The 27284-nt window shown below is 40.8% G+C and overlaps 1 protein-coding gene across 1 annotated transcript in view; it reads right to left on the bottom strand.

Annotated features, from left to right (window-relative positions):
• PTPRR (protein tyrosine phosphatase receptor type R) overlaps window positions 1–27284 on the bottom strand; it is a gene marked incomplete at both ends in the record, with an annotated part of 140777 nt that overhangs the window by 49232 nt on the left and 64261 nt on the right. Inside the window, 4 exon segments of the mRNA XM_080632167.1 lie at window positions 2746–3002; window positions 9334–9444; window positions 16112–16267; window positions 19533–19646. Of these exon segments, the coding sequence (XP_080488293.1) occupies window positions 2746–3002; window positions 9334–9444; window positions 16112–16267; window positions 19533–19646 (638 nt within the window).

Below are 27284 nucleotides of genomic sequence, written 5' to 3'. Positions count from 1 at the left end.
GGCCCATGGTCTACTGATTTCTCTTTGGAGAGATACACTTTAGTCTGGGTCATACTAAGCATTTAAGGACTTCTTACAAGACCAAGTAGTGACAAGACAAGGGGGAATGGTTTTAAACTGACAGAGGGTAGGTTTGGATTGGACATTAGGAAGAAGTTCTCCCCTGTGAGGAGAACTTCTGTGAGGGTGGTGAGGCAGTGGCACAGGCTGCCCAGAGAAGCTGTGGCTGCCCCATCCCTGGCAGTGTTCAAGGCCAGGTTGGATGGGGCTTGGAGCAACCTGGTCCAGTGGAAGGTGTGTCCCTGCCCATGGCAGGGGGTTGGAACAAGATGATATTTAAGGTCCCTTCGAACCCAAACTATTCTGTGATTCTATGACTTCATGACTATAGGACACAAGGAATCAAACTAGGCAGTTTGGATAGGTAGAAAATACTCAGAAACCACTGTCAAGCTATTTGGCCAAAGGAATCTCATTGCCGAGCTTGTCAAGGAGTCCCCATATCCACACCAGCCTGCCAAGAGCTTCTTCCTCTGGCAGAAGCCAAAATCAGAGTAGCAAACACTATTGAATGTGTGCCCTGAACCTGTGGCTATCAGCAGGAGGGGATCTCTGGACTTGATCTCACTCCATACTGACAGAAAAAAGGGCTGTCAGCAGACTGTTTTATGCACAGTGTGCTGCTTGTGGTGTGCAGACCTATGTTGTAAGGTCCACTGCTCCCATGTGTAATGAGGATAGCCCAGGGTTGCCTAGTACAAGGCTGTGGGGCACAAAGGTGAAGGGCTTTAAACTGTCCACATGCCTGGTCATTAGTGAATGTCTGAGGCAAAACGTGTTCCTACATTAATCTGTCTTGTTTTCAATGATTCTGTGTGTCAGATTGTGTGTAAATTTGTTCATAGTACAGGATACATCAAATAAATAAGAAATATATTTAATAATAGGTGCTTATTTCAGAGGAAAAGAAGACACCATATTCTCTAATATTCTCTCCCTCATGTCCCTAGACCTTCGCACCATGGAGGCTGAAATAAACTTAGAAGTGGACTCAGGCTGATAAATGTGACTATTGAACACGACAAAAAGAACTGCAGAACAGGACATCACAATTGTTTTCCCTTTTTCACACTGGCCTATTAGTGTTCTTTTACAGTAGAAACTGAAGTGCCCAGTTCTTTCAACTTCTTTTTCCTTAGTAATAAGCTGAAATGCCTGATCTCTTTGATCAAAATCAGGTTTAGTTTCCTCTTTTTATCTCCGCTCTCCATTTTCACACATCTGACTCAGAACTTTGTCCTGATTAAATTTTTCCAGGATGAAATTTGGTTTGGAAGCATTAAATGCTCAGTTACTATCTATGGAGGTAGAAATTAAGACCCTAGATCAATAGTTTTTATTTTCTTTTTTGAGCAATGGAAAAATTCCTTCCCTTGTCTTTAAGACAAGGTCCCTCAACAAATTTCTTCACCCTAATCACTCTCAACTATTATGAATGCTATGTTAGGTACTAGGTATTATAAACTAGATATGTGTTCCCCATGCTTATGTGCTTTCTGTTTAAGGTCTTGTGGAATGACAGCAATTATCAGAACATGTTTACTTACTTCCTCCATTTCTCCATTTTTTTAGCTGCAGTGATATCACAACATACTTTATGACAGCTCTGCCTTTCAGCATTTTTTATCACCCTCCCTTAGCTCTGGCTGTAGCTCCTAAAGCCATTGACAAAATCTCTGTCAGCGAAATCCCATGGCTCAAGCTGAATCGGGGTTACTGCTCAGCTCTGAGAGTCCTCACAGACAAGGCTCCATTTGCTCTCCTTTTCATTCTGATTTCCCATCATATCTGCATGGTGTCTGCTCTTTCATTTGTTGGCTGTGCCAGGGTGGAAGAGTTCAATTGCACGGCTGCATGCTATGTTAGTTATTCAGAGCACTGATGCTTTATGAAAGTGGCCTGCAGCTATCAGGCAAAGAATGACACAGGTTTCTAACAGAGGAGAGACAGATGTCAGTGTGCATTCTTCTGTGGGAAAAATAACTAGTCTCATAAAAAGAGCACTGGCCCAGTTTTCGAAAGATAGGCAAAAGCTTTGGTGCCCAAGTATTTCTGAGGAGCTGCACACAAGGGTCGGTTTCATCACCTGAATCACTTCTTTCCCTGTTTTGTAAAGCCAGCAGACCTTGGACTGTACCCCAACCATCATGGAAAGCTGGATTTAAGAAGAAAAACTATCTAAAGGTGATATGGAAACAGTGTATGAGATTGGAAAATGCATCAGTTGGTGTAAATACTGGAGTAAACTTATACCACTTGGTGTAAATATTTCTTCTTTCTAAGTTTCCCATATGCTAGGGACTCCTTGACAGGGAGAACATCCTTTGCTGACAAAACATATCCAGCCCTTGTGCCCTCTACCAGGATCCCAAGATGAAACCAGGCAAAAATCAATTGAAAATGAAAAACTATTTCTTTGGAGTAATTGCTGGAAAGGGGAAGAAACAAGTTGGCAAAAAGAATTCTAGTACTGCAGTTAATCTCAGCCCAAACTTCTGGACCTATGCTCATATGAAAAGGAAAGGAGAGAATACCCATGCGATAGATATTAACACACCAAAATCTCACTTCTCAGATGTCTGTATAACAAAGTCTCCCATTCATTGACAGAAGAGACATATGAAATCATGGAACATGAGTGTAACAAAGCAGAATAAATACTGAATGTGGCAGGCACTATCCTACCTTTCCTGAAGCCCCACAGGTTTCATTCTGAAAGGAGATGGACTGGCACACAGGGGAGGTTTGAGCTCAGGAACACAATGGCCTTGAGGGTCCACTACAACATTGACAACTTTTGGAGCCTGTTCAGGCTGGACCATGCTGCTGGTGGTCTTAGACTGAGATGTTGGCAGAGGAAGGGGTGAGAGGTGGATCTCCTGCTTCTTTTCCTTCTCTGGTCTCAGTGACAGCTGGATCTTCTCCTTTAATCTATACAGAATCTACAGAAATAAAGAGGAAAATCCAATCTCAGTTCCCTGCTAAACAATGTAAGGAAGGTATCACAAAAGCTGGATAAGATTGCTATACATGGCTTCCATTTCTAGAAAGAAAGCCACAAGTTGTGTTATACAGCATTTCCCACTAAAGGGTAAGCATTTCTATAGCATAAACCACAGTGTATACACATGGGCAGAAGGGATTTTAAGAGTTCTTATTGTGACCAGTAATTATTTGTAATACCAGCAGTTGTGTTAATAAAGGAGCAAAAACCACAGAATGGAAAACAGAGAAGACACTGTGAAGAAGGAAATACTGTTTAAAAAAGTAATTGTAGAAAAATTTGTAAGAACTTTAACATAAGACAATGGCACAAAATAAAATAGATGCCTATGATATATACGTGTCTCAAGTTATAGCAGCTTCATTTTGTTTTACAGCAGATGTTCTTGAAAGATCTTACTCAACCCCACTTGTAGGACTGTGTGCAGTTCTGGTGTCCTCAACATAAGAAGGATATGGAGCTGTTGGAACAAGTCCAGAGGAGGCCACGAGGATGATCAGGGGGCTGGAGCACCTCCCGTATGAAGACAGGCTGAGAAAGTTGGGGCTGTTCAGCCTGGAGAAGAGAAGGCTGCGTGGAGACCTCATAGCAGCCTTCCAGTATCTGAAGGGGGCCTACAAGGATGCTGGGGAGGGACTCTTCATCAGGGACTGTAGTGACAGGACAAGGGGTAATGGGTTCAAACTTAAACAGGGGAAGTTCAGGTTAGATATAAGAAGTTCTTTACTGTGAGGATGGTGAGGCACTGGCACAGAAGTGGTGAATGCTCCATTCCTGGCAGTGTTCAAGGCCGGTTTGGACAGAGCCTTGGGTGACTTGGTTTAGTGTGAGGTGTCCCTGCCCATGGCAGTGGGGTTGGAACTTGATGATCTTGAGGTCCTTTACGACCCTAACTATTCTATGATTCTATGATTTTATGATTTTGCATAGAGCTGATGGCTGAACAGAGTGACTTTACTAAGTTACATTTTCAGTGGTTGCTGCTACTACTCTGAAATACTCCTCAGGATAAGGATGTCCCTCAATATTCTCAGAGAATTCCTGTTCTGGAATAAAGCTGAAGCAAATGTGTGGCCTATGAAGCTATTAAAGCATCCGTTCAGAAAAGTGTGTTTTACAATTACGAAGACATTGATGTCTCATCATACTGTAGTACTAGGATTCTCTGTCCACCTATTGCTTATGAACTTGGATGTCAAATATCTGCAACAAAAGCTTTTCAGAATTTGTCCTGATCCTCTTCCACTGAACTCCACACTGAGGTTGCTGTACACTGGCTTGGTGAGGGCTGGTGCATAGTGTGTGCTTTGTAGTATCATCCTAGAAGAGCCTGTATTATGCGCATTTAACAAATCTTATCTCTCTTGAGGGGAATGCAAAAAACAATTTCTGAGCTGTAGTTGTGTCATTTTCAAAATGTGCCTTAAAACCTATGAAACTCACAAGAATTATCCACACATAAGAATTGTGTGTGGAGGTGGGTGAAAGGCACTTTCACAGCTTTTTGAAGGTGTTTGCAGACACCTCTATACCTTTATACCTTCTACTCTGCTTTATCTGTTAATGCAAAGGATTCCAACTGAATCCTGGTTTGTAAAGCCATAAAGACAAAGCTTAGACCAAAGCATTTTTCTGCTGCTCTTTGGCAGCTGTTGTCCTGCTAGCACTGCATAAAGATCTATCACTCCATAGCTTTCCATGGAAGACTGGATATCTGTGATGGGTTTGTTTCTTCAAGGATTAGCGTTAGAGGTTTAGCTGGGAACCGACCTAATGTCATTAGCAATATATCCATTAAACAAGACTTAGCTACGTAAACCATCTGTTCATTCAGAAGAGTTTAGAATTAAATTGCATGGATAAGATAAGCTGCTCTTTGCCATTATTCTGCAGGAAAGACAGCCCTACTGTGAAGCAAGGATACAGGTATCAGTAAAGATAAAATAGGAGCTTGAAATATTTTAACTCTTTTTTTCCTCAAGTGATTGCTTTGGTCTTATTTTTCTGGTAACCCACAGATATACAGCTCAGACATTCATGGTGATGACAATATTAACCATGACTTCTTGTCACTGATATATTTTGACATAGTTTTGTCCCTTGGAGACCCAGGGAATTATGATTTTTACTTCTAAAACCTGGACAAGTATTATTTCATATATTTTTCAATGCTCTGTTATTAGACCCGAGGAGAAAAGATAGCCTGCCACCAGCAGAAGTTGAAGAAAAGCTAAAGAACAGCATTCGATCTAAAAGCGAAGTGTGGTAAAGGCTATTATGTTTTAAATGAATTCCAGGTGAAAGTCAAACAAACAGAAATGGCCCAAAAGACCAAAACAAATAGCCAAAAAGATCAACCAATCGCCAAGCTCTGCAAAGGGAACAACTGAGTTGTACTCATATTTCAAATCAGTTTAAACACATCTGTCAGTGTGGATGGAAGCAGATACAAACCCCCTAAATCAGGAAAACCGTCATTTTACTGATACCCCAGAAGATTCATTGTGACGCTAATCAAAAGGCATGGAGCAACACCACAAAGTACTATTTTCCAGGACACAAGGTGGGTCACCTGTGATTTTTTCATATATTAAGCCTAGGGTTCAAAGCCATAGTCCAAAAGGAAAATAAGTCTTCTTTCTGCCTCTTTTTTGACTCATATGGAAGAATGACAGGGTGCTGACAGCATGACATTCACTGTTTGCATCTCCGCTCAGATTTCTGCAAAGGAAAGCTGACGTTACACCCTAACTTGGCCAGTACCTCCTATATACCCATTCAAAATGCCAGTGGAAACTGCTTTTATTCATCTTCAGAGATTGACAGGAAATCCCAATGAGATAACTATGTTTCCAGAACAAGGATCTTGGCAATGCTTATGAGGAGCTGTGATATGAAAATGCATCTGCCTAGAGATATGTAGGACACCCAGGACTGTATAGTAAAATCTCTCAAAAACTATGAAAATTAAGACAGCTCACTCTTATTTAAAGTGCTCTCTGTAACAAGTACTTCTCAATATGTGAGTGAAGCTGTGTGTGTATCTCTGCAAGAGCAGAGCTATTGTGCATGTGTATTCATGTGTACCTGTCACAGGTCAGGTTGCAGAAAGTTCACATCTTTCATTATTTTAAATGAAAAAAAAAAATCCCACTTTTTGATTTATTTTTTTAGTCGGAAAAACATTTAGAAAACCCTCGTAGTACAACCTGCTACAGACATTACATAATCTGAAGACGATACTTCCAGACTACTCGATACTTATATGTGCATTTTTTTTTTAAAGGATATGCAAATATACTGGTTTATTGAAACAGAAATATGATAGCAAATATTTTAACCCACTGTCAAATATTGTGTTGTTTAGCAAACTTGGTGATGGCTCAGTTACTTCTCTATCTATGTAAAATCAAAATGACAGCACACAGAAGCACTAAAAATATTCATTGCTACTTAGCACTTTATTTGGCAAACTTTATACATGATGTTCCCAGTAGAACGGAGCCCATGGTCAGTCTATGATGAGGATAGCAACGAGCTGTGTGCTGGCTTCCACATATGACAAATCAGTTCTGGGATGGAAGAAGTTCTCATACCATGACAAGGACTAGCTGAGTAAATACACAAAATGACCTCAGAAGTAAAGGTTACAAGGCTGAATTTATCTCATGTGCTGCTGTATTACACTGTTCAGCAATACTCTGCACTGTAGATTTTTATGTATAGAGGCCAGGTATTTGTTAAATTCCAGCCAAGCATCAAGAAGCCTAAAAGCTGTTAATGCACAGTGCACTGTCAGCGCAGGGAAGCATTGTGATTTGTAAAATCCAGTTCACACAGGATCACAGTATGTTAGAGATTGGAAGGGACCAAGGCTGCACGTTTTACAATTTCTGTAGAAATTACAGAGGACTAAGCAATAACTGACAATTCAGCTGTCTTACACTGGCCACTGTCGGTCATCATAATCGTCAATTAAAAGTACTTCCTGCTCCACACTTCTGAGGACACTTCCAAGTTATCTGCAGATGCAGGCTAAGCTTTCTGCTTTTGGACCTTCTAAACCATAAATAGCCACCTATGGACAAACAGGTAACTACCCTGTAACTTTAGAAAACAGGCCGCATTTTGGTGCTTTCATATGGTTGCTACAGCCAAAGCTACTTAGGATGAGTCCTAATGCCTTACACTAAAGCCGAATGATCCGATAGACTGCAGTGGCTGAATTTGGAATACTGAATTCCTACTTTCCATAAATCTGCCACATTCAAACACATACAGTGGGACGAAAAACAACGTGAGATAGTTTTTAGCCTTATAGATTGCAGATGTATTAGCAGATCCTGGCAAAATTTAGGACAGTGTCTGAACAGTCACACATGTAAAGATAGAGGTTGGACCTGGGAGGGCTCAGAAAGGGGAATGCCCGCAGAAAAGACCATAGCATCACAGGAAATCCATTATGAAGGGAGTTCAAGGAGCCTACTAGTATTTATCTTTGCAATAACTCCAGATCAGCTGCACCCAAGCTATTCCTGACAGATGCCTGCCTAAAATCTTAATGGGCGAAAACTCCTGATCTTCCCCAAGCAATGCACTCCAAGGTCTAGTGACCCATGCATGCAATAACAAAGTTCTTCTAGTGAGTCAGCCAAATCATTCTTTCAAAAGTATTGCTTTTTTTTCCAGACCCCAGCGGAGAAATTATTCTTCCTCACCACAGCCTTTGAAATCTTTCCATGTTTAAGAACCATCATGTTTCTCCTTGCTCTTCTTTGTCATCAAGTTGAATGCCGGATGCAGAGATCATACACTCATTTGTACATCCCAGGGCAAGTGGTGTATTTTTTTGCAACAATGTGATGTTACTTATTTACTTCAGTGTGTGCTCTGCACTACTGCTGGATCCTTTCCTACACAACTGTTGCTTTGCCATGTATTTCCTACATTGTATTGATGCACATGATTAGTGCTCTTGTCCCTGCACAGCAATATCCTTGCTATTGCCCATGTTTTCTCCAGCACCTTAAGAATATTTTAAGTTCTGATAATGTCCTCCACAACGCTTGCAATTCCCAATACCGTATATGTATTCCAAATAAATAATGAAAATATTGTGTAGTACCAGGACACGGACAGACAGCATTTTCTATACCCTTCCAGTTAAGCAGTCAGTAATGACCAAAATACCAGCTTCTTCAAAGTAGAAAGTTTGAGTAAAAGTTAGTACTGTTAGAGCTACCCTCCCATTTTTGAGTGAGATGGCCTGGAGAAATGGAAATGATTAGGCAGTAGAAAAATGAAGCAATAATTTTTGTGAGAAAATAAGTGGAAAATATCAGGGAGAAAGTCTCAGGGAGACCTTAAAACCTTAAATAAGATTTGGTTATAAATGTGATTGTTTAGTTACATCTTCAGTTCAAACATTCTTTCCATCTTAAGGTTCTAAGTGGTAAATCCATCTAGGTTAAAGAAAAACAAAAGAAAGCAAAAGATCTCAAAAGACCCCAAGATACTATGTATTCATAAATGCTGAGAATTGTCACAGAATTCAGTAAACCCTCACATGCATCCCAGAAGAAATATACAGTTCAGAGAAGGAAAACAAGTGACAACATTGGAAAAAATGCAAAAGTTACCCTATGAAAGTCAGTGGTAGTGCTGTGTTCTCCATTTCTTCTGTGTGATCCTTGCACATGTCATATTCAGCATATCAGAAGTCCAATGCCCAGAAACCTGGCCACTGAACAATGTGAACAGCAAAGTTGTTCAAAAATCTGATCACTCCTTCATGTACTTACTAGTCATTTCGGTGTAAAATTTGTATATTCAATACATGAATACCAACATACACTCTAACAACTGTGCCTTGACAGTACTGTATCAATGTGGTGTTGTTTTTACTGTCCAATAAAACTGAAATACAGGCAGCTAATGCGACTTCAGGGATCCTGGGACCTTGGTAAGAAGACTGAGAAGTCATCACTCATGTCACTACACAGTCACTTTGCAGATTTAAGAGCCCATTATTTATTTCTGCAGCTTCCTTCCAGTTACATTCTTCAGTTGGACTCAAAATATATCAAGAAATGTGGTTCTTCAAACTTAGGCTCCACAGCATTATGAGAACAACCACCTCTTACCTTGCAGCAGAGTTTTTTAACAGCCTTGAGAAAACACCTCTCCTGTAAAGAATGTGTGACTCTACACTTCAGACTGAGAAAAGCATGAAGTAAAGAACAGCAAAAGAAGGTAAAAAGGCAACTTACCATTAAACAAGTTACTAGAATGACAAAGATGCTGAGAAATATGACAACCGCATAAAATCCTTCTTTGCTCCAGATTTTGTCTGCTTCATGTTGGCCTTGCAAAACGTTTTTCTTTTTGAACCAATACAACAGAAAGAGGAAGAGAAAGTTACACAATAGCGTGTGCAGATTAAATAGCTCTTGTCAGGCATTAATCATCCTTCTCAGCTTTGTCACAGTTCACATTCCACAGTATATGGCACTCACTTTGAACGCTGCCATGTGCATACCCACCTCGCCTGCACTCCCTGTGTCTGTGTGCGTGCATGCCATCCAGGGGCTCCAATGCCACGCAAGGTGATATAAGACCTCCTCTGTGGCTGCTGAGAGAAAAATCCTCCACCAGGAGTCATGGGCTGGGTGAAGGTACGCAAACAAGACCCATGGCTTTCTTGGAAACTACCGAGCTCATTAGGTAAAAAGGCTGCGGGAACCGCTCACCCTGCTTCCTTCTCCCCGCTGCTTATCTCCAGCCCACAAAGCCAGCCTCCCGACTGCTCACACTTGACACAGGAGCAAAGAGCAGGTGACTTGCTGGTTTGCCTTCATGAGCCGGGAAGCTGCAACACTGTCACCTTTAGGCTGCACACACACATGTGCATGTGTAAAACATTCTGATTTATGCAGGAGTAATCTCGCTATCCATCTATCTACAACTCTGTGTTTGCTTAAAGTAATTTCATGATCTTTGGGCTCTTGCTGACAGTACATTTCTAAAACAGCTGTGCACACTAATATTTCCAGAACTCCTGGCGATTATGAAATATTAATAATACTAAAAGCATTTATTTTTGGCTTTACTGCAGTGTGATCACTTGGCTGAGATACTAAATGACCAGAATTTCACTGTTCCCAAACAGAGATTTGGTAGTAGAAACAGGGTACATATACCCTGAGTCTAACTGCAATATATTATTTAGAATAAAGTATAGCATCTTGTGCTTCCACAACCACAGTCCAGTAGATATCGCTCTCCCACTTTTTGGGTATGTGCTTTTCTTAATTGTGTATTTTCAGTACAGTTCTCAGACTGAGTAAAAACTACTTTCATTAAGTTCTGGTTTCCACCGTAAATATTCAATGTCTTGGTGTTTCCCTTTTGCTGAAATTCCCTAATGGCTTTAATTAAACTCTTGTTTAATTAGTGAGCTGTCTTCTGTCTCAAGGTGGCCTTTTTTTTCTCTCTAGGGACACTGAGTAAGAGGACTTCGAGTTTTCCACAGAGGAAAGAGTTCCTCTCTTTAGAGATGAGTGGCTGCTCACTGGACCTGTGTAACTGAAGGGACCCTCTAGCCCTTTACATGGGTACTACATGCTCCAACGTCTGCCAAGCCACTGATCAGCCTGCTCTTTTGAAGAGTTAATACGTCAAGCAAACTTCCTGTGTCCATCAGCCTCTCAAACATCAGAAGTCATTATGAAGTTGAATGCCTGCAGAAAGGCTTGCTGAGGAGAAGATCATGGCCTGGGGAACAGAGGACAAGCTGACAAACACCTGCTGCATGCTGAATCCCTATAGAGTTTTCATGGTCCTCCTTTCAGCACAGGTTTGTGCCCTGCTTGTTTTGAAAAGGGCCAGGACAATGGACGTTAAAGTCAGTGCAGATGCATGACAATTCACAGATCATATTGCCCCAGAATTCAAACATTTAAAGAAGTATTTGGTATAAGGGTTAATTTATGGAGACTTGATTGCTAAAAAAAATATCAAAGTGTATAACCATGAGTTGACTGCTTTAGAACTGAAAGCATAAGAAAGAGTTTTCTTTGGAAGTTACAGACCCAGATAAATCCTTCACCCTCTTCTGCTAAATTACAGAAACAAACCTTGTAAAATTAGTGTATTTGTCTGTGTGTGTAATCATGCAGTGCTTTGTGGTCTGCGCTTAAACGTATTGCAGTTATCACAGCTTAACAAGGTTTATGAGTGTCAGTCTGATGTTTAGTGAGGGCTTTCAAAGATAAACTGGAAATCCTGCCAAATATTTCTGCAGAAACTGTTCCTGGACACATTCAAACAGCGCTGCCACTCCAGCAGGGTGCAGCTCCCCATGCAATCTGCCAGCTCAGCACAGCAAGGTTCTTCTGCTGTGCTTATGGCACAGGACGCAGGTCCCAGTACTGGCTCACAGCCTGAATCTGCAGCTGCTCCGCACTCAGCACTGCTCCAATTGAGCTCCATGGGAATCCCACAGCGACAGAAGCAGCTGCAGCTCTGGCCCATTAGCTATAAACTGTTTGACCCTGGGTGCGTTACCTGATGGCTTTCCGGTGTTTCAGATCTCTCAAGAGGAAATCCAGATATAAAACAGGAGCTGAAGGGGAATTGGCTGTGCTGACCTTTTGTAAGTGAGTAAACGGATTTGGTTTTTTTGCATCTCTCCACTGAAAGGACAGATACACTAAAAACCAAATGAAGAATGAATAGGATTTTTTCACTCAATGACAAAATGAGGCACTAAAATTAAAGCTAATTCACTAGCGTCACAAAACTTAAAATGTTTTATAAGACTTCGTACACATCGCTGAGTTAATACTAAGAGAATTGATCTCTATGACGTCTGTATTTTCAGATTCCCTGATTTGTCTTTCTAAAAATAAAGTTCAAAGAAACGTATGCCACAACTTAAACTTATCTGACACACCATTTTGAAACACTTTAGTAGTACCTTCACCTAAGCAAGGAAGTCTCTCTCCCGGATCTAATCGCAGGACAGCAGGATCATTGCTTAAGCTGCTCTCTAATGATAGAAGAGGCTTTGACCTCCAGTAAATGAGTCATTTCACAACCATGATAAGGAATTGCTTTCTGAAACATCAGTGCTGCTCATTCAGAACTTTGTTCCTTGGATTGGGAAAACTGATAAAAGGGATGGCAGCTGCCACAATCACTACAAATTGTTGGCACCCAGGAAACAAGCTTGCAGGATGGGCTAATCATAGAACCATAGAAAGGTTTGGGTTGGAAGGGACCTTAAAGACCTTTTAGTTCCAGCCCCCCTGCCATGGGTAGGGACACTTTCCATGAGCCCAGGTTGCTCCAAGCCCTGTCCAGAGGGAAGGAAGGGATGAGGAAGCCAGGGATGGGGAAGCCACAGCTTCACTGGGCAACTTGTTCCTGTGCCTCACCACCTTCATAGTGAAGAATTTTTCCCTAATATCTAATCTAAACCTACCATTTTTCAGTTTAAAGTCATTACCCCATTGAGAGGACTCCTGTCCATGACCATGGGCAATAAGCCTCCCACATGAAGATGTGCTTTCTGTGGCTCAACTGACTGATGCTACTCCACACTTCCCTCACTCAGTTGGGAACCTCTTCCTGCTTGAGAATCCACTAAGACTTTTGGATAGTTTTTCAGGAGTGGGAATGTACCATGGCCATCAGAGGAAAGGAAGATAAACTCAGATTAAGCTCCAACTTAAGATCATAGACTCGTAGAATCATAGAATGGCTAGGGCTGGAAAGGACCTTAAGATCATCCAGTTCCAACCCCCTGCCATGGGCAGGGACACCTCACACTAGAAAATGTCACCCAAGGCTCTGTCCAACCTGGCCTTGAGCACAGCCAGGGATGGAGCATTCACAGCTTCTTTGGGCAACCCATTCCAGTGCCTCACGACCCTCACAGTAAAGAATTTCTTCCTTATATCTGACCTGAACTTCACTTTGGGTTTTTTTTTATTCTATTTTAACTGTGCCATCTAAGGCAGGTTAGGAAAGTCTTCCACTCACACTGAAAACATGCAGGAATGTGCATGACCTCTCAGACACTGATCCAGTGTTCTCCCAGGACAGTGGATAAGAGCCACTTGGTGTGTCCCATGACAAAGCCTCCCCAAAGACTGTACCTTACACGCATGTGCAATTCAGTGTTGTGATTTCATGGCAAATCTGGGAGGCCTGCAGGGCTCCTGACCTGCTCTGGGTGGACCTGTGCAGATGTGATGTTACCTCTGCCTTGCCTGATGGCAGGAGCACGTGCTTGTGCTCTGCTTTGCTCCCAGGAGCCCCTCTCGGTCTAGGCTGTTGTAATTTCTAAGCTATTGGTTTTGATCAGTTGTCCTTACAATGACTTACGGTTTCTGTATGCTTTAAGTGCATGACTGCTTCCTTTGATTTCTTCTCTAAGAAGTTAATATCACACACTTCAAAGGCAACCAACTGAAGCTTTGTGCGAGGAGGCTGTAACAGCACATTTTCAGATTGCATAATTTTGGCATGAGTTCTGGAAATTTCTCCTTCAGTGCCATATCTCCCAGCTGGCAGTTAACTTATCTCTCAAAAGAAAGTAACCCTTCTTTTACTTACTGTAACTTCAGTTATTTTTGTCATTCAAAACCACTTCAAGTTCTCTTTACTAAGTTCTGAAATCCAGTAGCATTTTCTTTTTTTCTCCAAGCACAATTTAAAGCCATTAGGAAGTTGTGATTCCCACACTACAATAGCATGGACTGCCTGAGTCATTGAATGTGATCCCACAAACAAGCACCAATTCAGTAGTTTGTTCTGGGGAAGTCTGCTCTTGGCCCTGACACACACCGTGAAGCAGAATACAACCCTAAACCCTACTTCAGACACAAACTTAAGACCATAATAAAAAAGCAAATGCTACAACTACAATAGGCCATTGGAAGAGAGGACATATGGAAGGTACTGCCATTGCCCCTGATTCCTGAAATGGCAATGACTCCATTAAACTAATTTTTTACATTCCCACCGGTACATCCTATTCTACACCAGGCAGCAAAGGACTCTGGTGGTTCCTGCAGCAAAGGCATATAGGGATGTTTAATGCATCAGCAGATTTGAACTGGCAAATTATTACTGGACTGAATGGTAATGTAGTTCCAGTCACCTACATCCACTGAGACTTCTGCTGTTTATGGCATTGCACGGGCTGAGAATTTAAGCAGAGAGCTTCAGTTTTACACGTGGGTTTTCCCATATAATCTTGGTAAAGTTTCTTAGGACAGGGTAATCTCCCCCACCATTAGCCCTTTGGAGGGGGTATAGTTTAAGCTAAGCCTTGTGAGAAACAGTCAACCAAGCAATCTCAGGAGAGGTATCTGAGATAAGATGAACTGCCTGACAAATCTAACTCTTTGTTTTTACTGTAGAGAGAACTAGTAGACTTTCAAGCCTTTGGCAGCTCATACTGAAATAGGCAGCTAAAAAAGAAGACAAATTCCAGCCCTAACACCTCTGTGTCAGCCACCCACCTAGAAAGATGTGGATAATGTTTCCTTTCTGCACAGATACACTGATAGTGCACATACGATAGTGGTTGTGAAGCATTCAGACTCTTCAGTGGAAGGGTGCACAATTTATTAGCTCATTATTTAATTAGGATTGAGTACACAACCACACAATGTGTAAAATAATGTGTTAAAGATATCTAAAGCTTTGTGTAACTATTCTTCCTTCAAAGGTCTGCCTGTTTTGATTTTCTTTGCTGTTACTTTGTTTGGAATGATTTGTTCTTAGAGCAAGTTGAGAGAAGAGTAAATTACTGGTAAGTAGCCAAGCAAGTAAAGATTATATATTGCATTTTAGTAGTTGTTTTCTGTGAAGTCTTAAACATGTAAACAATTTATTGAAATCCAAAAGGAATAACTATTAGTGAAAAGCTGCGTGATTTTCTAGCTGCATAATCTGCTAGAACTGAAATATTAAAATAATCTCTGGTTTGTCATATTAGAAGTTAGAGTCTGCACAACTTCCATTCTAATAATCCCTTTCTAAATGATTCCATCTGGTTGTCTCCATTTTTTTTTCCAGACAGAAAATTCAAATACCTAAGCACTCCAACTTATTGAAATATATCTAACTCCAGATGAGATCTGTTCAGCAATGGTTTTTTTTCCAGCATCTCTTCACAGCTTGATGACATTTCTCCATTCATCTATTATTCATGTATGTTCTTGTCCTATGCCTACCTGAAGTGTTATTTGTAACTGAACTACTTGGAACAGATAATTGCATCTATCACAACCATCAGAGTCATGTGCTTCAGTAACAAAGGAAATTCTGACCTAAAGGAAGCTTAGCTCAGGTCACTGATATGCAATTTAAAGACTTGATTTGATTTCTGGACAGTGCTGCTTGGCTTCATTTTGTATTAGAACAGCTAAAGCCTGAGAATCCACTTATTTTCATAGTGGCAGAGTGCTGTAGTAGGGCATCTAAAACTGCATTAAACTGGCTTTGGTTTTATGTTTTATTTTTTTGTACCAAAAACATCTTCCAGATTCTTAAACAAAATTAGAATACTTCAAATGAGCAAAACATTTCTAATCAGTAGGTATACAAGTGAACATAACAGCCAGTACTAACTCAGCAATGGCTCAAGCACAGGTTTGGATGTGAAAAAAACAGGAAGTCTTTACCCATACGGAGAAATACAGCTCATCAGAACCTCTCCTTCTTTCCATTACTTTGGACACAGACATCTTCTCTGTCAATATGGGAGCTTCCATGGAAAATGCTGATTCTTGATAACATGTCTGAAGTTAATATACCTTACACTGAATACTGCAGGTCTTTATAAGGTAAGTGCTTTTAAGACACTAAAGAAAATGCAGTGTGATGTGGCCATGTACGTGATACCAGCAGTAATGCCATTTTAGCTTATACGATTTCTCCCTCATGCTTAAGAAACTCAGACTGAAAATTACCAGCGATGTAATAACTGCCTAACCTGTTGTTGCCTAATCAATTAGCAAATTGATAACCAACCTCAGGGGAGACCTCTGTTATTCCAAACTGGGATAAACTCTGATGCAAAATGTTGATATTAAGGGAACGCAGCACTTCTTCAGATGGGAGAGCATCAGAAATTCCTGGCTTTCTATTCAGTGGGGACACAAACAATTCCACACAGTTCTTCTTTCCCTAGGGAAAAACAATACAGAATCATAAGAAGGGCCTGAGATTAGATAATCTCTGCTGTCTATAGATTGTATCTATAATTCTTTAAACAAAAGTATAGAATATAAAGACTGCAACCTGCTCTGTGAGGAGAGTATACCTATCCCCTGACTCCTTAAATCCCAGTTGACTGTGCAAGAAGATGCAAATACCATATGCGGGCACATGCACTTTGCCCCATTCACTATTGCCAAGATACCCTCTTCCTAAGTCTAGTACCATTAAATGAGACAGGTCAATGTAACACTATGAGGGCAGGAGCTACGGGACGGTGTCAAGGGCAACGTGCCAGCAGGGGTTTTAGCAGACAGTTGTCTGATCTGACCTGAAATGCAACCTTATTTTAGAAGGTTGTCTTTAAACAGGAATGCTTAATATAGTAGTGTGGTATTCTCGCAGTGCTTTCTAATCCCATGCCAAAACACTGATATACCACAATGAAGAATAAAGTCTTTTAATCAACTGCAGTGCAACTCCTTAAAAAGGCACAACAAGATGAAAGGACCAGAAAAGTTGTGTTTACATTTAATAGGTAAGCTGAGAATTCCTATTCTCCCCTCTATTAATTCCTGCCCAGGTGTTTTTGATGCAGTCCTGGTAGCCCAAGGGGTGCTGTACTGGAGATATCACTCTGCTGTGAGGGAGCAAAAGTAGAGACTGCCAGAGGGTTACTCTGGTCATGATAGCCTAGAACAACACCTAGACCAGTGGTCCAGACAATGCTGATGTCCAAAAGAGGGTGTTGGAACCTGGGTTTCCCAGGGCTATGGCCAACTTCGCTGAGGCTGTGATGTAGAGTCCAGACCTCAGAGATTCCACACACAAAAAGTAAGCATGGAGCTACCTGCGTTGCTGCCTGCACAGGCAAGAACCAGTCTGGCTATTTGTCATTCATCATTATGGGATGGGAGAGATCAGTTCAAATTAGGATAATTTCTCCACCTCCTTCCCTTCACCTTGAATGTGCATCATTATCTTTTCTGAAGTGAAGAAAAAGACATCTTTTGCTATTTTTAGAATACCTAGCTTTGCATTCAGAGTAGATTTGCACAGAAAGAGACACTTTCAAACATGTTTACCCTAAATCTGCCCTCTGTGCTCTCACATGTGCTGCTGGCCTATCTACTTGATAAGATTGGTAAGGACTTTAGCTACTGGTGGGACTACACAGATCAGCAAGATAATCTTATAAGAAAGGAAAACAGATCTACAGGTCTGGACCATCAGTTCAAGGTAGAGACTTTTGTCAGCTGAAGAAGCTGATTTGAGGCTGCAGTCCTACGCAGTCTCTGATGTGGGTAGGTGGCTGGTTCTGGGTGTAGCTGGCAGGCACAAGGCAAGGCTTGGTGGGGCCCCAACACAGCTGGTGTTTTGTGCCTCCTCTTTTTAGGAGTTCCTCTGCTCATTAAAAGGCCTTTATGGGAGGAGGATTTACTGGAAAGGTTAAGGAGACACTGGAAATGCCCAGTGAATATTTCCTGGCACACTGTGTTGTTACACATGAGGGGCTAGCAGGCCCTCTGCTCTCCTCGTGCCCAACTGCATCGTGGCTGCTAGGTTCTTCATCACTCTTGAGAGCTGCTCACTTGGGATGGAATCAGCTTACCTCACTTCAGTCATCTGAACTACCTTGAAAGTCAGCGGAGAGAGACTGGCACCTCTAGGGAATGATTTAATCCACCCTAAAACAATCAGGATCTCGATGCTTCTCCTCAAGCAGTTACCCTTCTCTATATTGCTTTTACAGGGAGCCTAGTTGAGTAGTTGAGACTACGTTGAAGTAAGGTGAGATGAATTTTGATGTTCACTGCTTGCTTGCCAGCACTCTGCATGAGAGGAACTGCCTCATGCTGGATGCAAAGTGGGAATAATGTCTTCTAAGATATTTTTCTTCCTTGTGAATTTTGACTGTGATTTTTAGAGCAAAGAGGGCAAAATTTGCTTTCTTTCTTATATCACTAAAATATTAACTCATAGCAGACTTTACAGATGTTAAGACTAATTAATTAATGGTATTTAGTGTATTCTAAGCTATATGCAGGTGAAAAATGACAGTATCTTTTCCCTTAAATTACAAATTAGAGGAGAAAATCTATGGAGCCAGCAGGAAAATAAACAACATTTTTCTTCTGCTTAGCTACATATCTTCCACAGAGCATAGTAAGAAAGTGACTTTGTGTGTTGAAATACACATCCCAAACTCTGGAACATTTCTCATTTAATTGTGCTTTTCTGTGAATATGTCTTTCAACCTTTCATTCTGGTTAATGGAAGGGACAAAAGAGATTTATCATCACTTGTCACAGGTGAGTGACGTCCCTTGCAAACATGAAAAGGGCTGCATTGCGTTCCTATTGATCTTTTCTGCTGTATTTCTTGTGTGATCCTTTCTCACAGAGATATTATTTGAAGCAATTTTATAATCCTTTTTGATGTATAAAATCCTACCAAGGTATTGAGGCAGGAAATACTTTTATGCTGAAGCTGTCAGTTTTCTTTCCTAATATTCAACCTGCATGCAGAATAAACTAAAATAACTCTTCTTCCCTCTACAATGTGAATTGAATGAAATACAAACATGATGTTGGGTTTTTTTTGATTCATGGCAAAACTGTCATAAAAAACCAACAGTGTTAAGAATCCATGCTCTTAACAGAAAACCACATAATGGCAATTGCTTTCAAAAGTCGTTCTTGCTAGAAGCAAATTTTTCGCCATCTTTTGCAAATATGATACCATAGTCTGCAAGATAATTTTTGAGCATGCATTGTTACAGCTGTATTTAAGAACACGAATATTAACATTGTGAGGGCACAATGAGGATAGATTGTGAAGATGCCTTTGAAAGGCAGAATCACATATACTTTTTTGAGCAATATTCCACCTTTGAGAAAAAAAGCCCCATGATAAAGGTTTCTCAGTGAATGTGATGTCAAACTGCACTGGAATGAAAACTAAGGGATAAGCAATCTGCTTATGAACATGACACAAAAGAAGTTTATCTGATTTAATTTTTTTCCGGATTGCAACTGAGAATGCTTTCCTTTCAAGAGAAAATTTAAATCCTTTTGTAATGGAGATCTATTTTTCTGTAGTGCAGTTAAAACATTAGAAAAAAGTATTTTTCCATCCTATTTTATTGCACTTTTCCATAGTGACAGGAAAATAAATTTAAGAGAATTCAAAGTAACCTGATACATTTTATTGTACATAGCCCTTTGGTACTTACAATGAGTCTGTTGATATGAACTTGCTGAGGTAACAGTCCTAGTGCTGCTGCCACTCCTTGGCGAAATATCCGGAGCAACGTGATATTCAGCTTGTTTACATCCATTTGCAGTGTCTGAAAAATAAAACCAGTTCAAATGAAATCCTTGCTCAGCACACTCAGTTCTCAAGATGACTGATCTCCGCGACTGTTTGTTAATTGGTTTTTTCCGAGAATGATAATCCGTGCAGTGTATTGCATTGAAGTAAGGAACAAGTCCAAAGGAAAATTTAAGCATCTTAAATGCTTCTCGTTCGCAAAGTACCACCTTTCCTCAACTACATTCAAAAGAGTTTCCAGAGGGTTTTGGCTAAATTCCCTGGGCAAGACATAGTGTTCAAGTGAACACAATTATTACATTAAAAATTGCTACATTAAAAAGTCAAGCATTAGACATCAATTCACCTTTAAAGAATGAGATGTTGGGTTTACACAATGAAGATTTGCTTTGAATATTATCTTAGCATTTCTCCCTGCAGGTGAAGAATGAGTCAGACATGGTGAAATTATAGGATTTTAATTTTGATTAGCTGTTTCTGAGATCAAAAAAGAAACATTCTGGAACTCAATAATCTTAAGGTCCTTTCCAACCCTAATTATTCTATAATTCTATGATTCCACATGCTTGAATTTCCTAAAACTTCCTCATGTGAGTCAGAGAAGGCTACAATGATGAGTGGTGTTCCTCAGGGGTCAGTATTAGGACCGGCACTATTTAACATCGTTGTTGGTGACAGTGAGATTGAGTGCACTCTGAACAAGTTTGCCAATGACACCAAGCTGTGTGGTTCGGTTGATACGCTGGAGGGAAGGGATGCCATCCAGAGGGACCTTGACACGCTTGTGAGGTGGGCTGATGCCAACCTGATGAAGTTTAACCATGCCAAGTGCAAGGTCCTACACCTGGGTCGGAGCAATCCCAGGCACTGCTACAGGTTGGGCAGAGAAGAGATTCAGAGCAGCCCTGCAGAGAAGGACTTGGGGGTGTTGGTCGATGAGAAAATGAACATGAGCCAGCTTCAGTGTGCGCTCGCAGCCCAGAAAGCCAACCGTATCCTGGGCTGCATCAAAAGGAGCGTGAGCAGCAGGTGGAAGGAGGTGATCCTGCCCCTCTATTCCATTGTTGTGAGACCCCACCTGGAGTACTACATTCACCTCTGAGGCCCCAAAACAAGAAGTACATGGACCTGCTCAAGCAAGTCCAGAGAACAGTCATGAAGATGATCAAAGGGCTGGAATCCCTCTCCTATGAACACAGGCTGAGAGAGTTGAGGTTGTTCAGCTTGGAGGAGAGAAGGCTCCAGGGAGACCTTAGAGAAGCTTCCAGTGCCTGCAGAGGGCCAATAAAAAAGCTGGAGAAGGACTTCTTACAAGGTCATGTAGTGATAGGACAAGACGGAATGGCTTTAAACTGACAGAAGAGAGATTTAGATTTGATATTTGGAAGAAATTCTTCACTGTGAGGGTGGTGAGGCACTGGCACAGGGTGTCCAGAGAAGTTGCATCTGCCCCATCCCTGGCAGCGTTCAAGGCCAGGTTGGATGGGGTTTTGAGCAACCTGGTCGACAGTGAAGGTGTCTCTGCCTATGGCAGGAGGTTGGTCCCTTCCAACCCAAACTATCTTATGATTCTATGGTTCTGTGATAATTTTCAGCAGAGACTGAAGCATTTTCTTTCCCTCTGTTAGCATCATAGTGAAATTTAAATGTTTTCTCAAGTTCAGATCCTTCCTGTGAAGTCGGTGGAATTTTACCCAGGAAATTATTTAGATTCAAATCTTCTCTTTCCAAAAAGACCCAGGTGTGGGGTCTTTATGTACTTTATGTATTGGTGGCCAGTACTTCCATGTGGTACTTTGGGATCCCTTCATTCGCATCCGTATCTCCTTTGCAGACAAAATGTAGTGGAGAAGAGAGGGAAGAGGAGTATGTCAGATGGTCCCAGAAGGCTTCCAATGTTTCTGGCAACTTCTGACTTAGGAAGTCAGTAAGTTCTGATTGAGCCAGTTGACTTGAGCTGAAAAAGATTATTTTAAGCTTCCTATTTAGAGCCATAGGCCACCTTGCTGCTTTGAGGATCCAAGCAAGAATTCTTTCCTAACAATAACTGCATAAAGTGAATTAAATACCCATGTGTCAGACATCACACTGGGAATATGGCTATGGCCCAGAAAGGAAGGCAACTTTTTATTCAAAGAAAAGCAGCATCACACAGTTTGACTGTTGCTCTTTATCAGTAAGGGTTTGTAAGTTATGATGTGAACCCATAAAAGATTTGCTTTCTTTTTCCACTGCCAATCTGATTTTTCTTTCAGTCCTGTTTTTAATTTTTTTTCCATCTTGTCATTTTTTTACACTAATGGAATTGTCAGGTCTTGACACATCAACTGAGATCTGCTCTTACCACACAGCTGAGGTTTAATTCAAAGTATTACAGAATTCTTCATTTTAGATTACCCTTCCTACCCTGGCATTTTCAAAACGAAAAAACTTCTTCTTGTTGCTTCTTCTTGACCTGGACAGACAACCTGACTGGTTACAAAACTGATCCAGCTTTTCTACTGAAACACAAAAATGTCTTGAGAGGGGACACACAGATCTGAGCACCATCTTTTCTGTTCCCAGACTGGCTTGCTCCAGCCACAACATACCTGAGCAATACATCAGACAAGAATTGGTTTGAAGCAGTCACTACACTGAAATTTGACAGCTTACTCTGAGGATCCTGGGTAAATGAGAAAGGGAGTTGTTGCTAATATAGGAAGGCTGCCGTGAGTGTCCCTAGAGATCCATCAGGATGGTATGAAGAGTGCTAAACTGCTTGTCTTAGTCAGTGACCCTGAGTTATGGGGATAATGCTAACTGTTGTTACTGAGCAAAATTAGCAGGCATAAAATCAAAATACATTCACTTAAACATACTCGAGCCAGGGAGCAGATCACATTAATGGAGATGTTGTTAAATAGTGTGTTAAGAGCTCACTGATAAAGACACAGAAATGAAACAGCGAGAAAAATACCTATCTTCAGATGAAAAAGAAGATCTTTAAGAGCCTATAAGGAGGTAATAAATTCTTACAGATTTAGTATACTGGGATCACGGTTCATCATATCCAGGCACAATAAAATGCATGAATAAACTCCATTACCTTCAAGAAAGCCACATTTTCTTCTACTAGGTCTGAATTTGGCCCACTGTGTCCTATAACAAATAGTCATAAAAGGCTGCACAGTGTGTGTGTGTGTGTGTGTGTGTCTGTAACAACTATCTTGCCCTTGGTGCTTCTAGGTGAAGCCTGAAGACCACAGGACTTGCTTTGTGGGTCTGGACTTAGCCTGCTGTGAGCTCATGTGGCATTGCAACTGGAGATTTCAGGACCCTTTTAGGAAACCTCCTAAGTGGGTGGGAAGAAATTTGTCCTTAAGCCTCATCTCAAGGTGCTTCTTGTGTAGCATTAGAGATTTTTTTGTGACTGTTCATAAAAGAAAACTGAAAAACAAGAAGTATCTGAGGAAGAAAAAGGTCAGATTTTTTATGAGAAACTTGCCTTGCTGCCAACCGAAGGGATCTACTTCTTAACTGCTGGTGTTAGTGTGAAATTTAGGAACTTGGCAATTATAGTAAAAATTAAGTAAGAGTAACATAGGCCACCTTTTTCTACATGAGGCAGCATGAGAGAATGCATTTGCGTCTTCCTATAAGAGCAAAGGTAGCAGTCCAGATTCTGTCACTTTAGGGATGGGATTTCTAACTCAGTCAGTGAAAGATAATGTATAAAAATGCCTGATGATAACCCAAGAGCATCTGATTTAGAGTGAGTAGCACATCACGAATGTGCTCTGTGCTCTCTATTACCCCATTGTTTGTACTGGATTCATAAAAGCATAAAGCAGGAGTAGACCAGGTTAGACACACATCAAGTTCATTATCCTGTGGCCAACTCTGGGTGCTTATGGAAAATGAAAGGAACAGGGCAAAATTATACCCTTTTCCCAAGTTCCTTCTGACAAGTTCCATACTAATTTATGCCTACTCAGCACTAAAAGGTAATGAGTCTCCTCAATTACATGAATTTTATCAGACTGACACTATCAAGATCTGGGATGAAGGCAACGCTTGGGGGCATTATATTCTCAACCCTGGCATGTGCACTCCCAAAGGTGACTGTAATTAAAGTCTGACCTGAGGGTCTTGTACAAAATTGCCTTTGCAAATTCTTAACTATGACAATTTTTGTTGAGAAAAGTTACTCAAAAAAAGAAAAAGAAAAAAAATAAAGTCCTAATGATTCCTATCAGTAGAAAACTTCTAAAACATTAATAAAATTTCAAGATTTAATATTATTGTGCCATTCTCATGGCATGCTTTGATACTGTGCTGACTACAGTCCATAAAGGTAAGAGATTTGCATAGAAAACTGATAAAGGATGAATTACAAATGCAACAATGACTGTACATTAGACGAACAATATAAACTACCATTAAAAGAATCACTCTCAGAATGGAAACCTGTCCAGCCATTTACAGGTTATAATCATACAGACAAAATCATTATGTATTCTAACACCACCTGTGATAAAACGTGAAACTAACCCCTGCAAAGTAAATCCATAGATATAAATAAAACAAAGCATTAGCATAGATACACAAGTTATGTCTTACCGTGTTCCTCTACTTGCTCCTTTTGCTTTGGAAAAGAAAGGGCTGAAGCATCCCAGTTAGACAGCACTAATAAGTTACCCTTTGCTCATCTGCAGTGTTTATCATGGATTGCAACCTGCTCCCACAAGAGTTCACAGTTTTGAATCCACTACTGCTGTTGGCAATAGCAACTTGTTGAGCCTCGAGGTGAACACCCTGGAGAACCCATTTCCCTGAGCAGTTACGGACCTGGATATTGCAGCTGCAGCGATAGTTTCCAGGTTTATGTGATCCAAGCAAAATAGTAGTTTGAAGGCAAGGAGTTTTCTGCTTGTAGTGGAAAACTTGGGAAGACAAGAGTTCCAGGAAAGGAAACTCAACACAGAAAAACTCCAAAGGCCGTTCATTCACACCTGAGACCCTACAGGGACTTTCTGATAAAGATTTTTAAGTTAAAGAAAAAAGGTGAAAAAAAAACCCAACATGAAAGGGATGAATGTGTAACACAGTTTCTGAAATAATATCTTTAGGATATTACAATAAATTATAATTTGCAAGTCAAATTCTGCCTCTCAAGAAGCATTCAGAGATGCCTCCCTTTCTTCTCCTTATCATCAGTGATATCCTTTCTGCAATGACCCTCCAATATATCATTCCTCTTCTAAACACCGGTTACTGCCCTCTAAACTCCTCCTGACCCCACCACCACAGATGTTTTCTGAAACTCCCAGCTAACCTGAGTATACCGGAAGAAAAATAAGCAAGAAAGAGGAAGGTTAAAGTCTTCACAATATTCTTACAAACAAAGATTAAAAGTAAATCCGCAAATTATACACACTAGGAACTTTACATATTTAAGAGCCATTGCATAATAAGTTCTATTTTTGTGCTAAACCCAAAGAAAGTCTACTCCAAAAATGAAAAGAAAAATGATCACTCCCATTTACTTAGGCCAAACAAAAGAGAAAGCTCAGAAAAGAGTTGCCTTACCTGCCTGTGCTCCACTTATTTATTTATAAGAAAGTCACCAAAAATGCTATAAAATGTTTTTTGTGTTAAAGCAAATACTGGAACGTGGTCGGGCTGTGGGTCCCTTCATCTGAGCACCCTGCTCTGCTGCCTGTACATTAACAATGTCTGCAGTTCATTAGTGTCACTGTGTTCCATCTTGTCACCTTCATCAGACAGCCTCAGTTGCACAACCAAATAGGATGTATTTATCAGGAGTGAAGGTGAAAGTGTTGCGGCTGTATTTGTGCAGTTTGGGTACAGGAGTACAAAATATTTGGCAACAAATTGTGAAAATACCTGCATTTTCTGTTTTCTTCCCCTAAACACATTGGATTTGCCTCCCTGTTGCTGTTCAGTGATTGAGATCACAGCTGCACTGGGCATCATGTTAGCCCCTTTGGCTGGCTCAGGTACCTAATACACATTCATAGGAGACTTTGGCTTTTATTTTTTCATTATGTGTCATGTGTCACAGCAAGTTCAGTGTCTCATGTAGTCCATGAATCAAATGGGAACTGCATGTCCTCAGCCAGTGTTAGGCAACTAGAACAAAGCATTTTGCCAAGACAACTGCCATTCCAAAGGCACTTTGCCCTAAACCAAACTGATGCCCATGGTGGCATTCCCTCCTCTCCCATTTACGTCAGTTGCCTGCAGTGACCTAGTCAAAATTTTATACATAACATATTTCTGCTAAAACACAATGTGACTGAAAATATAAATCTTGGCGCACTTAAGTATTTCTAAGGTCAGGGACCACCTATAGAAAAAATTGCAAGGTGGATTCTTGCCTATTCTACAAAAGTACACTGAAAACTGTGCAGGTCGAAGGAGGTGATCCTGCCCCTCTACTCTGCTCTCGTGAGACCTCACTTGGAGTATTGTGTGCAGTTCTGGTGTCCTCAACATAAAAAGGACATGGAAGTGTTGGAACAAGTCCAGAGGAGGGCCACGAGGATGATCAGGGGACTGCAGCACCTCCTGTATGGAGACAGGCTGAGAAAGTTGGGGCTGTTCAGCCTGGAGAAGAGAAGGCTGCATGGAGACCTCATAGCAGCCTTCCAGTATCTGAAGGGGGCCTACAAGGATGCTGGGGATGGACTATTCATCAGGGACTGTAGTGACAGGACAAGGGGTAATGGGTTCAAACTTAAACAGGGGAAGTTTAGATTGGATATAAGGAGGAAGTTCTTTACTGTGAGGGTGGTGAGGCACTGGAATGGGTTGCCCAGGGAAGTTGTGAATGCTCCATCCTTGGCGGTGTTCAAGTCCAGGTTGGTCAGAGCCTTGGGTGACATGGTTTAGTGTGAGGTGTCCCTGCCCATGGCAGGGGGGTTGGAACTAGATGATCTTAAGGTCCTTTCCAACCCTAACTATTCCATGATTCTATGAAAACCACCTGGAATAGTAGAAAAATTACAGGTATATGCTTGAGTTTACAAGAACCAGTGAAAAGCATTGAGAAATGCTCTGGACCTGGAACATGCACTGTTTAAGTCATCCATTTTCTAGGGAGGAGACACGAGGTTGCAGGATATGCAAATCTGCCCAGCAGTTCCAAATTTCACATGTAGCTGGTGAAAATTTAAGTGTGTTTGTCCAAAGAGTATTGGGGTGGTGAGAAAAATAACTTGAAACTGATTCTGTATAAACATTAAGGAAAAGTGATAGGAATGAGATGGGATACTTTGATCACTTCAGTCCTGATGAGACCAGGAAAGCTTTGTATATCTGGATACTACTTTTCAAGATATGGCATTGTACAACTCACATTTTTACTACAGAAAAAAAACCCACATCTTTTATTGAAAACCTTGTTTAAAGTAAGCATAATATTTCCTGGATTTATGCATTTCTCATTCAGCATTAAAGAACCATTTGGCTCTTGATCAATTTTTCATGAAAACATACACATTTAAAAATTTATGCATGTTATGAGATCTATGAAAGACATCAAACACAGAAGTAACACTAATGGGAAATGTAGGATTAATCTAGTTAAGACAGCTGTATGGTCTCTCCCCATACTGATTTTTGAGTTAATGTTCATTAAAACACAAAA

This window comes from Psittacula echo, assembly GCF_963264785.1.
Source record: "Psittacula echo genome assembly, chromosome: 1".
NCBI lineage: Eukaryota > Metazoa > Chordata > Aves > Psittaciformes > Psittacidae > Psittacula > Psittacula echo.
This window is presented reverse-complemented; position numbering and strand designations above follow the sequence as displayed.